Source organism: Stomoxys calcitrans, chromosome 1, assembly GCF_963082655.1.
Source record: "Stomoxys calcitrans chromosome 1, idStoCalc2.1, whole genome shotgun sequence".
Taxonomy (NCBI): Eukaryota; Metazoa; Arthropoda; class Insecta; order Diptera; family Muscidae; genus Stomoxys; species Stomoxys calcitrans.
The window spans coordinates 98,984,247-98,996,940 of NC_081552.1; the positions used below are offsets into that span (position 1 = coordinate 98,984,247).

General features: G+C 39.5%; 1 protein-coding gene across 1 annotated transcript in view; it reads right to left on the reverse strand.

The window, feature by feature from the left end:
- Window positions 1-1,479: 1,479 nt before the first annotated feature.
- The window catches only part of LOC106095263 (prostatic acid phosphatase), a 64,185-nt gene continuing 52,970 nt past the window's right edge, over window positions 1,480-12,694 (reverse strand). The window contains exons 4-6 of the mRNA XM_059366234.1: window positions 2,321-2,479; window positions 1,731-2,258; window positions 1,480-1,668 (exon numbers count right to left, since the gene is read on the reverse strand). Of these exons, the coding sequence (XP_059222217.1) occupies window positions 1,480-1,668; window positions 1,731-2,258; window positions 2,321-2,479 (876 nt within the window). The remainder of the gene's footprint in view (window positions 1,669-1,730; window positions 2,259-2,320; window positions 2,480-12,694) is intronic.

The window sequence follows — 12,694 nt, forward strand, 5'->3', positions numbered from 1 at the left end:
ATCAAGAATATAAATACTTTGTGGGTTCTTAGACAAATATTTCGAAGCGTTGCAATCATAATGACTATATTAGTATACCCCCATCTTATGGTGGTGCGTATAACAAGCGATTGCATGAAGAACTACACATAACAAGTAAAAAGGCGTAAAGTTCGGCCATACCGAACTTTGGATACCAACACCTCGGGTATATATGTAAACCACCTTTTGTCATAATCCGGTGAAAAATGCATAGTTTATGCCCCCATAGCAGCTGTATTGAAATTGTGTCCGATTTGGACCAAACTCGTTACCAACATTGAGTGGTCTAATAAGTACAAGTCATTGTTCAATTGTTCAATAACAAAATATTGGTCTTTTTGGTCGCCATATCCAAATATAGAGCGATCTGAATATATACGACACGGATGTGGAAAGGTCTAACATAAATCACTGCCACCGTAGCGCATAGGTTAGCGTGTCCGCCTATGATGCTGAACGCCTGGGTTCGAATCCTGGCGAGACCATCAGAAAAAATTTTCAGAGGTCGTTTTCCCCTCCTAATGCTGGCAACATTTGTGAGGTTCGCCGTTCGTACTCGGCTATAAAAAGGACGCCCCTTATTGAGCTTAAACTTAATTCGGACTGCACTCATTGATATGTGAGAAGTTTACCCCTGTTCCCTGTTCATGGGCAAAATTTATATTTTGTTGTAAAGTTTAAGTAAAATCGGATTAAGAATGTGCCTTTTATCGGGCCAATACTTTAAATCGAGATATCGGTCTATATGGCAGCTATATCCAAATCTGAACCGGGCCGAATTTCGAAATCGGACAATTAATGCGCCTTTTATGTGTCCAAAACCTTTAATCGAGAGATCGGTATATATGGCAACTACATCTAAATCTGGGCCAACTAGATGAAGAATGTTGAAGGGCCTAACACAACTCTCTGTCCCAAATTTCGGCGAAATCAGACAATAAATGCTCCTTTATGGACCCAACACCTTAAACCGAGGGATCGGTCTATATGGCAGCAATATCCAAATCTGGACCGATCTAGGCCATATTGCAGAAAGATGTCGAGGATCTTAACTTAACTTAACTCACTGTCCCAAATTTCGGCGGCTTCAGACAATAAGTGCGCCTTTTATGGGCCTAAAATCTTAAATCGAGAGTTCGGTCTGTATGGAAGCAATATCCAAATCTGGACCGATCCTCTAAAAAAAACCTCAGCATCATTAAGCAGATATCGCCGGAAAGTTAAAAAAAGTGAAAAATAGGTTTTTAAAAATGGTTTCATTGTATTGTTGTTGTAGTAGTATTTTACAATTTTCTTCAGACTACAATGACTCACTGGCTTTAAACCATAAAACTGGTCAAGACTGTTTGTTGACAAGAATTAAAGAACTACTTAATACGTATGCATGTATGGTACGTCTATTCGCTCTCTGTCACGAATGTAAGACATTCATTTTCTACATTTCCTTGCCATGGAGATTTATTGATCAATTAATCTGGGTGGGGGCTCCACAAATTCTTCATTTTTCGGCGTACAACGTTCCTCATATGATTCATTGGGTAGCACATCAGCGCTCAATTTTATAAGCCTATCCAGAGGGCATTTCCGATGACAATGGGGAACTCTCAATTGATGCAGGCAGCCCTTTTCATCGTTTCGCAAAAATATCTAAGGCAACATATATATACATATTAAAATTTTAAGAGATATGTATATTTATTCATTCTTACCTCCACATAGTATTCATTGGTGCCCTTGGATTTATGAAACTCTATTATGGTCATGACGGAGAAAAGAGGCATTTGTCTTTCCCATACCTTTAAAGCGGACAGAATACTGCCCACAGTCCAATCATGACCAGTATATATAAACATTTTCCTGTCACTGGGGCTCAGGGCATTGTTGCGTTTCTTTTCCATTTCGTCAAACATTTTCTTCAGAAACGGCCCTCCCTTGATTTTTTGCATTTCACTAGTATAGGCATTGTAGATGTAACTCATTTCGGCCATAAAACGCATTTTTTCGGGAAAATATTCTTTGGTCCACTCTGGCAAAGGCAATCCAAAGTCACGCTCGGCTTCTAAAGTTATATATAAGGAATTTATATGCTCTGCTTCGGTGATATTGAGACCAGTAAGAGCTGATAAATTCCTAAAAAGCTCTTTGTGCCGTGTATGCTCCAGCTTAACCTCTGGTAAATTCAAAACTTCTTGACGAGCCTCGAAATAACGAGGACAAGGCGTTCGCACTAAAAGTAACTAAAATATTCATAACATTATATTTTTTTTTTATTTCATTACATACTTCATTTCGGTCTTACAGAATCTTGGTCTAAAGGCTCGGAGAATATAGGTATGGGCTGCCAATTGAGCGATGAATGCCATGCCATAGGTGTATTTTTTGGTGGAAACATACTGGCCAATACCATTGCCAAGGTCATCATTGCTCTTGGTGAAGCTGTTGCTTGAGCATGGACTTTCTAAAAAAGATGATATAAAATAAAAATATTTTTATTTATACCCTACACAACTACTGTGGTACAGGGTATTATAAGTGCATTGGTTGCTAAAACCCAGAAGGAACAGAGATAGACACAATTATAAGCATACCGATCGATTCAGAATCACTTTCTGATTCGATTAGCTATGTCCGTCTGTCCATGTTAATTTCTGTAGAAACTACAACTCGCAATTTGCATCCAATCGTCTTCAAATTTGACACATAAATATTTTTGGCGTAGAGACAAAGCCTATTGAAATTGGAAGCAACTAAAAAGGCATTAAGTTCGGTCGGGCCGAACTGTGGATATTCACCAACTCCATTTCGTCACAATCCGGTGAAAATTGGATAACTTAAGCACCCAAATTCGGGACGGACATTGAGTGGCCTTATATATACATCCAATTATAAACCGATCTGAACCATATTAAGGTCGGATATCGTGAGGCTCAGAAAAACTCACTGTTTCAAATTTCAGCGCAATCTTGTATATAACATGTAAAAGCGTGCTAAGTTCGGCCGGGCCGAATCTTATATACCCTCCACCATGGGTCGCATTTGTCGAGTTCTTTTCGCGGCATCTCTTCTTAGGCAAAAAAAGGATATAAGAAAAGATTTGCTCTGATATTAGACTAATAAGAAGTATCTGTGCAAAATTTCAAGCGGCTAGCTTTACTCCTTCGGAAGTTAGCGTTGTTTCGACAGGCAGACGGACGGACGGTCGGACGGACTGACGGACGGACACGGGCAATTTTATACCCTCCCCATCCCATGGTGGAGGGTAAAGATCTCGGATATGGGTGGTGCCATTTAAGTGAAATTTTGTGTGCTCTCATAAAGTACCCTAAAAATAAAAATTTGGTATCCAAATTTCGGATGGGGTACCTAGGGGGGCTGCCCCACCCTAAAACCTACCAAACATATATTTAGACCAATCACGACAATATGGGACTCAAATGAAAGGTATTTAGAATAAGAAAACGTATCTGATATCCAATGGTTGGACCAAGTGCTAGGGGGACCACCCTAAGCCCCAAAACACCCCTTAATCGGACATATTTACCGATCATAGCAATATGAGTCTCAAATGAAAGGTAGTTGCGAATAGAATACGTATATGATATCCAAATGTGGTACCACGTTTCTGGGGGTCCACCCCTTTCCCAAAACACCCCCCAAACAGGACTTATTTGCTGACCATGGGAATATGGGGCTTAAATGAAAGGTGTTTGAATGTAGAATACGAATCTTATATCCAAATATGGGACCAAGTGTTTGGGGGCCGCCTCCCACCAAATCATCCCCCAAAGGGGAATAATTTACGACCATAGCAATATGGGGCTCAAATGAACGGTCTTTGGGAGTAAAGAACGAATTTGATATCAATATTCGGGAAAGGATCTACGGGCCACGCCACCCCCACAACGCCACACCCAATTATAAGTATTTCCTGACTATTGCAATATGAGGCTCAAATAAGAGGATTTTTAAGGTGGAACACGAATCCGGTATATATTTTCAAGGCCAACGCAGTGAGTGGCCGCCCATCACCCAAAACACCTCCCAAGCCGGTCATGTTTGCAGACTATGGAAATATGGGGTTCAAATTAAAGGTATGTGGGAGTAGACCATGTATCTGATATCAACATTAGGGGCCAACTTTCTAGCGGTCGTCCCACCAACCCCCAAATAGGACGTATTTGCGCACCAAGACAATTTCGGTCTTAAAGAGATTCATATGGGATTCTGATAAAGGCACTTATATTGTTTAACTGTTAATCTAGTTATCATGGTATTTCACTAAAAGATCTTTAATTGTCGAAAATAAGTATTCCAAGGAAACTTTTGTTCCACATAAAGTAAAAGAAGGCGCAGCGAAGCGGGCCCGGGTCAGCTAGTCGGGTTATAAATTAAGCTTTTATAGGCTTCAGTCCCCTTATCGGCAGATCGGTCTATATGGCAGCTATATCTAAATATAGTCCGATCAAAACCATATTTAGATCGGATGTTGGGAGGTCTTAACCTACTCACTGTTTCAAATTTCAGCAAAATCGGATAATAAATGAAGCTTATTTGGCCTTTAGACCCTTTATCGGGAGATTGGTCTATATGACAGCTATATCTAAATATAGTCCGATCTGAACCATATGTAGGGCAGATGTGGGAGGCTTAAACTAACCCACTGTTGCAAATTTCAGCGAAATCAGGTAATAGGCCTTCAGACCCTTTTTTGGGAGAACGGTCTATATTGTAGCTATATCTATATGTAGTCCGACGTGAACCATATTTGAGTCAGTTATCGGGAAGCCTTAAACTGCTCACTGTTTCAAATTTCAGCAAAATTCGATGAAAAATAAAGTTTTTATGGGCATTAGACCCTTTATCGGAAAATCGGTCTATATAGCAGCTATATCGAAATACGGTCCGCTTTGGCCCGTTCAAGAACTTAACCAGCGTGCATCAAAAAGAAGTATCTGTGCTTAATTTCAGCTCAATATCTCAATTTTTGAAGGCTCTATATAGCTCACATATATATGTTCGTGCAATTTGCAGAATTAATGCAATAAAATGATCATTTGTTAATATTACTGGTAAATTCCATAGGAATCGGCCCAGATTTAGATATAGCTGTCATATATGTATATTGCCCGATTTTCACTTCAAGAGCCACTGCAAGCGCATTTATTGACCAATCTTGCTAAAATTTCTTACACCGCTTTCCTCGACGACAACAACAATATCTGAGAAGTTTGCTCGAAATCGGTCCAGATTTAGATAAAGCTGCCATATATATGTTCGTCAGATTTTTGATCATTTGTAATAATGTTGTCATTTGTCAACCGTAGTTATTAAAGTTTGAACATACTTGCTCAAAATATGATACAGATTGTTTAATAACCCTAAGAGTTACAAAAAAGGAGATCAATGGAGCCGATTGTAAGAATGATGGTTTAATATTAATTATCTATAGTTATTTTCACGAGGTGTATTCCCCAGATATCCATTTTAATACCCACCAACATCGAATGGCGGCGTACTAGGACCCCATAAAGCATATATATTCTTGATCGTCTCGACAACATGAACCGATTTAGCCATATCCGCCCGTATATCCTTCTGTCGAAATCACGACAGCGGTCGAACGCATAAGGCTAGCCGCTTGAAATTTTGCACAAATACTTAATATTGATCTAGGTTGTTGGGGATTGCAAATGGGCCATAGATAGATTTAGATATAGCTCCCTTACAAACCGATCTCCCGATTTGACTTCTTGAGTACCTGGAAGCCGCAATTTTTGTCCGATTTGGCTGAAATTTTACATGTAGTGTTCTGTTATAACTTTCAATGACTGTGCTAAGTACGGTCCGAATAGGTCTGTAATCTGATATAGCTCTCATATAAACCGATCTCCCGATTTGACTTCTTAAGCACTTACAAGCCTCAATTTTTTTCCGATTTGGCTGAAATTTTGCATTTAGTGTTCTGTTATGACTTCCTACAACTTTGTCAATTACAGTCAAAATCGGCGTATAACCTGATATAGCTCCCAAATAAACCGATTTGACTTCCTGAGCCTTTACAAGCCTTAATTTTTATTCGATTTGGTCAAAATTTCGGTGTTCTGTTATGATTTCCAACAACTGTGCCAAATTCGGTTCAAATCGGTCTACAACCTGATATAGCTGCCGTATAAACCGATCTCCCGTTTTGACTCCTTCAGCCCCTGGAAGCCCTAATTTCTGTCCGGTTTGGCTTAAACTTTGCAGAAAGTGTTCTGTTATGACTTCCAACAAATTTGCTAAGTACAGTCCGAATCGGTTTATAACCTAATATAGCTCCAATATTATCCTTGTTGGGTTCCTAGAAGCTTTAATTTTTGCTAGTTTGACAGAAATTTGGTATGTAGAATAAAATAACGCAATTCAGCTGAATTTATTTTGTATAAATTTTTAGCAGAATCCATGGCGGTGGGTTCCCAAGATTCGCCCAGGCGAACTAAGCACACTTTTATTTGTTTATTCTAAAGATTAGTTGTCGGCTGTATCCACCCTTCTTAGTACTTTGTCATTTAAAACTTTTGCCGTCCACGGTATTTTCAGTACCTGGCGGAATATTCACATTTCGAAGGTCTCCAACTTCTTGATATCGCATTTTTTCAAATTTCGGCTCCATATAATAGTACAGACCATTCATAGCAATGTCGTGGCTTTTTAACACTTTTTATACCCACCACCGAAAGATGGTGGTATTCATTTTGTCATTCCGCTTGCAACACATCGAAATATCCATTTCCGACTTTTTAAAGTATATATATTCTCGATCGTCGACGATCTAGCCATGTCCGTCCATCTGTCTGTTGAAATCACGCTACAGTCTTTAAAAATAGAGTTATTGACCTGATACATTGCACAGATTCTTTTATTGTTCATAAGCAGGGTAAGTTCGAAGATGGGCTATACTAGGCTATATCTTGATATAGTCCCCATATAGACGGATCCGCCGATTTAGGGTCTTAGGCCCATAAAAGCCTCATTTATTATCCGATTTTGCTGAAATTTAAGATAATAAGTTGTGTTAGCCCCCTCGAAATGTTTTTACTAACGACCATGTATTTTGTCTCTTTTAAATCTATCTTTAGTCCATATGTCTCACTTGCTCGTGCAAGTTATTCTATTAGCTTTTGTAGTCCGGATATGTTACCGTCTAGTAGTATGACATCGTCTGCATAGCTTATGTATTTTTAAACTGGCCGTTTAGTTTAATGCCAATATTTTCGCCTACCCCGCTGCCTGACTCATTTTGAGATTTCGATTTCTCCGCTAACATTAGCTCGCGCCGACTGATTCCAGTACATGTTAATTAAAATTAAAAAGACTCTGCAGTATGACACTTGCTGATACGCGTGCCTCAGTAAAAATAGGAAAGCATCTCTCCGAACCATTCAATACCAAACGAGATTTCAAACGAGGAGATCACTCGATAGGTTGTGTGATCTCTTTAATATCCTGCTGGAGAAGATTATACGAGAGAAAGATGTGAATAGATATGGCACACTAATCACAAGAGAATACATGCTACTCGCGTTTGCCGACGACATCGACATCATAGGCCGGTCTGCCAGTAAATGGAGATAAGACGTAAGGGATGGTTTCAACTCCATAAACGCCTTGTAAAACCGATCAGATAAAGAAAATTGAGAAAGTTTGGACCCACAACTTTGAGATTGTCATCAACTTTATCTGCCTCGGCACCGCCATAACCGAAACGAATGACACCAGTTTTGAGATAAAGCGAAGAATAATTCTGGCAAACAGATCCTACTTTGAATTAAGTAAGCAGGTTAGAAACAAGTAAGAGCGTGCTAAATTCGGCCGGGCCGAATCTTATATACCCTCCACCATGGATCGCATTTGTAGAGTTCTATGCGCGGTATCTCATCAAGTTATAGTCTGATTCGGACCATAAATGAATGCTAAACATTGTAAAAGTCATTGTGTAATATTTCAGTTCATTCGGATAAGAATTGTGCCTTGTAAGGGCTCAAGGAGCAAAATCGGGATATAGGTTTATATGGGAGCTGTATAAAGCTATTGATCGATTCAGATCATATTAAAAACGTATGTTGAAGATCGCGAGAGAAACCGTTGTACAAAATTTCTGCCAAATCGGATAAGAATTTCGCCCTGTAGAGACTCTAGAAGTCAAGATCCCAGAACGGTTGATATGGCAGCTATATCAGGTTCTATACCGATTTAGGCCATATTTGGCACAATTATTGGAAGTCACAACAAAACACCTCATGCAAAATTTCAGCCAAATCGGATGAGAATTGCGTGCTCTATTGGCTCAAGAAATCAAGGTCCAAGATCGGTTTATATGACAGCTATACCAGATTATAAACCGATTTGAATCATACTTTGCACAGTCGAACGAGAATTGCGCACTGTAGAGACCCAAGAAGTCAAGACCCAAGATCTGTTTATATGGCAGCTATATCAAAATCGATTTGTCCCATTTACAATGCCAGCCGACCTACACTAATAAAAAGTATTTGTGCAAAATTTCAAGCGGCTAGCTTTACTCCTTCGGAAGTTAGCGTGGTTTCGACAGACAGACGGCTGGACGGACAGACGGACGGACATGGCTAGATCGACTTAAAATGACATGACGATCAAGAATATGTATGCTTTATGGGGTCTCAGACGCATATTTCGAGGTATTACAAACAGAATGGCGAAATTAGTATACCCCCATCCTATGGTGGAGGATATAACGCCACCTCTCGACAGACGAAGAGTTCTGAGGTATGGGTACTTGTGAAAACAGATGAGGCTGTATTTCAGCGAAAGATTCTTCGTAAAATACAATATATGTACCAGTTTGTGTGAATGAAGAATATAGGCGTCGTATGAACTACGAGCTGTATGACGACGATAGCATGGTTACACGTATCAAAATACAACGGCTGCGTTGGCTATGTCATGTTGTCAGAATGGATGAAGAAGCTTCAGCAAATAAATCTTTTGAAGGCATTACTTCCCGGTTTGCGTGGTGGTACCAAAAAGCCCGATGTAAAGATCAAGTGGTGGCAGACAGCTCGAAACTTGGTGTCAGAGATTTTAGAATGAGCACAGAAGATCGATGCGCTTGGAACGCTATTTTACGTTCGGCGAGTGGAACAAATGTACTGTCATAGCCAATCAAAGCAATGCAAAGCATATCCGGATATAGACCGATTTGAACCGCACCTAGCAAACTTGTTGAGAGTAATAACAACAAAATTTCAACCAAATCGGACAAAAATTGCGACTTCCAGGGGCTCAAGAAGAAAAATCAGGAGATCACCTTATACGGGAGCTGTATCAGGTTATAGATTGATTTGGACAGTACTTAGCACTGTAGTTGGGAGATATACCAGAACACCATGTCCAAAATTTCAGCCAAATGTGATGAAATTGTCTTTTCGAGGGGCTCAAGAAGTCAGATCGGGAGATCTATTTATATGGGAGCTATATCATGTTCTTGACCGATTTGAACCGTACTAAGCACAGTTGTTGGGAGTTATAACAGAACAAAATTTCAGTCAAATTGGATGAAAATTGCCTCTTCCAGGGGCTCAAGAAGTCAAATCGCGAGATCGGTTTGTACGAGAGCTATATCTAAATCCGAACCGATATGGTCCATTGGCAATCCCCGACCGCCTACATCAATAGCAAGTACCTGTGCAAAATTTAAAGTGGCTAGCCTTACGCGTTCGATCGCTATCGTGATTTCGTCAGACGGACGGACGAACATGGCTAGTTCGAATCAGAATTTCGAGAAGATCTCGAATATATATCGTTTACGGGGTCCTAGATCAATATGTCGAGGTGTTACAAATGGAATGACTAGATTAGTATGCCCCCATCCTATGGTTGTAGGTATAGCAAGTAAAAGCGTGCTAAGTTCGGCCGGGCCGAGTCTTGGGAACCCACCACCATGAATTCTGCTAAAATATGGAAGCTAAATCTGGTTATTGACGGACTTGGACCGTACTTGGCACAGTTGTTGAGAACACTATGTGCAAAATTTCAGCCAAATCGGATAAAAATTGCGGCTTCCAGGTGCTCATGAAGTCAAATCGGGAGATCGGTTTATATGGGAGCTATATCAGGTTATGGAGTGATTTGAACCATATTTGCCACATTTATTGGGAGTCATATCGTAACTCTTCATGATAAATTCCAGCCAAATCGGACAAGAAGTGCGCCCTCTTAAAGCTCAAGAAGTCAAGACCCAAGGTTGGTTTATATGACAGCTATATCGGGCTATCAACCGATTAAGGCCATACTTGGCACAGTTGGAAGTGATACCAAAACACCACATGCAAAATATTAGCCAAATCGGATAAGAATTGCGCCCTCTAGAAGCTCAAGAAGTCAAGACCCCAGATCTGTTTATATGGCCGCTATATCAAAATATGGGCCGATATGGCCCAGTTACAATCCCAACTGACCCGCACTAATAAGAAGTAAAGGGTGATTTTTTTGAGGTTAGGATTTTCATGCATTAGTATTTGACAGATCACGTGGGATTTCAGACATGGTGTCAAAGAGAAAGATGCTCAGTATGCTTTGACATTTCATCATGAATAGACTTACTAACGAGCAACGCTTGGAAATCATTGAATTTTATTACCAAAATCAGTGTTCGGTTCGAAATGTGTTCATTCACCGTAACGTTGCGTCCAACAGCATCTTTGAAAAAATACGGTCCAATGATTCCACCAGCGTACAAACCACACCAAACAGTGCATTTTTCGGGATGCATGGGCAGTTCTTGAACGACTTCTGGTTGCTCTTCACTCCAAATGCGGCAATTTTGCTTATTTACGTAGCCATTCAACCAGAAATGAGCCTCATCGCTGAACGGTGAATGAACACATTTCGAACCGAACACTGATTTTGGTAATAAAATTCAATGATTTGCAAGCGTTGCTCGTTAGTAAGTCTATTCATGATGAAATGTCAAAGCATACTGAGCATCTTTCTCTTTGACACCATGTCTGAAATCCCACGTGATCTGTCAAATACTAATGCATGAAAATCCTAACCTCAAAAAAATCACCCTTTATTTGTGCAAAATTTCAAGAGCCTAGCTTTACTCCTTCGAAAGTTAGCGTGCTTTCGGCAGACGGACGGACATGGCTAGATCGACTTAAATTATCATGACAATCAAGAATATATATACTTTATGAGGTCTTAGACACATATATTGAGGTGATACAAACGGAATGAAGAAATGCATACTCCCCATCCTTTGGTGGAGGGTATAAAAATGTGCGAAATAGGTGAACTTTGCATAGGGCGAACGGGTAGAGCTAGAACCTCGAAATTTGGCTTAAATATTTGTTGTTGGGAAATAAACGGTGTAGATAAAAAAAATTTTTAAAAATGTAATGGAAACGGAATGAACTTACGTATTTGATACAATTTCATACTTACTTTGCGGAGTGAACTAGAGTTCTGAAATGTAACACCTAGATTCTAATAAGAAATATACGTTGGCTGACTAAGTGACTTTCTAACAAATCATACATTTTGGTACCAAAAAGTACGAAATAGCTTATTTATTTTTACAGTGAACGGAGAAAGGTAAAATTAAAAACATGCTCAAAATGATTAATTCCTTGACAAATATACGATAAGTTGTACCAAATATGAAATGTTGAAGTCGTACCAGAAGTGGAATAAACAAGTAAAAGGGCGTTAAGTCTGTCTCTATGGGCGTTAAGTCTGTCTCTATATTCAAATCTAAACCGATCTGGGCCAAATTGAATAAGGACGTAGAAGCGCTTAACCTAACTTACTGTCCCAAATTTCGGCGACATCGGACAATAAATGAGCCTTTTATGGGCCTAGGACCCTAAATCGGCGGTTCGTCTATATGGGGGCTATATCAAGATATAGTCTGATATAGCCCATCTTCGAACTTAACCTGCTTATGGATCTTGACTTCTTGACCCCTAGAGGTCGCAATTATTATCCGATATGCCTGAAATTTTATACGATGGATCCTCTCGTGACCATCAACAAACGTGTTTATTATGGTCTGAATCGGTCTATAGCCCGATACAGATCCCATATAAATCGTTCTCTCTATTTTACTTCGTGAGCCCCAATGGGCGCAATTCTTATACGAATTGGCTGAAATTTTACACAGGTCTCCAACATATAATTTAATTGTGGTCCGAACCGGACCATATCTTGATATCGTTTTAATAGCAGAGCAACTCTTTTCTTATATCCTTTTTTGCCTAAGAAGAGATGCCGGGAAAAGAAGTCGACAAATGCGATCCATGGTGGAGGGTATACAAGATTCGGCCCGGCCGAACATAGCACGCTTTTACTTGTTTATTAATTGTTTTATAGTAAATTTTTCCAATATTTCGATTATCACCGGTAGTCTTCATCAGGGAATGGATAAATTTTAAAACAAGTGAAGTTATTTCTTACACCTCACAAAATTGACTGAATTTTAAATTTTTGGAAAAAAAAATTTTTGTTTCCTTAGCCCCTACAACAAAACAAATCCTTTTCTTAATATTTTATAACCATTTAGCGAAGAAAGCTGGATTAAATAATTTTGGCATAAAATAGTCAAAAGAAGTTTGGTTATTGGCATACAAAAATTTTAAGCGGCTAGCTTTATGCG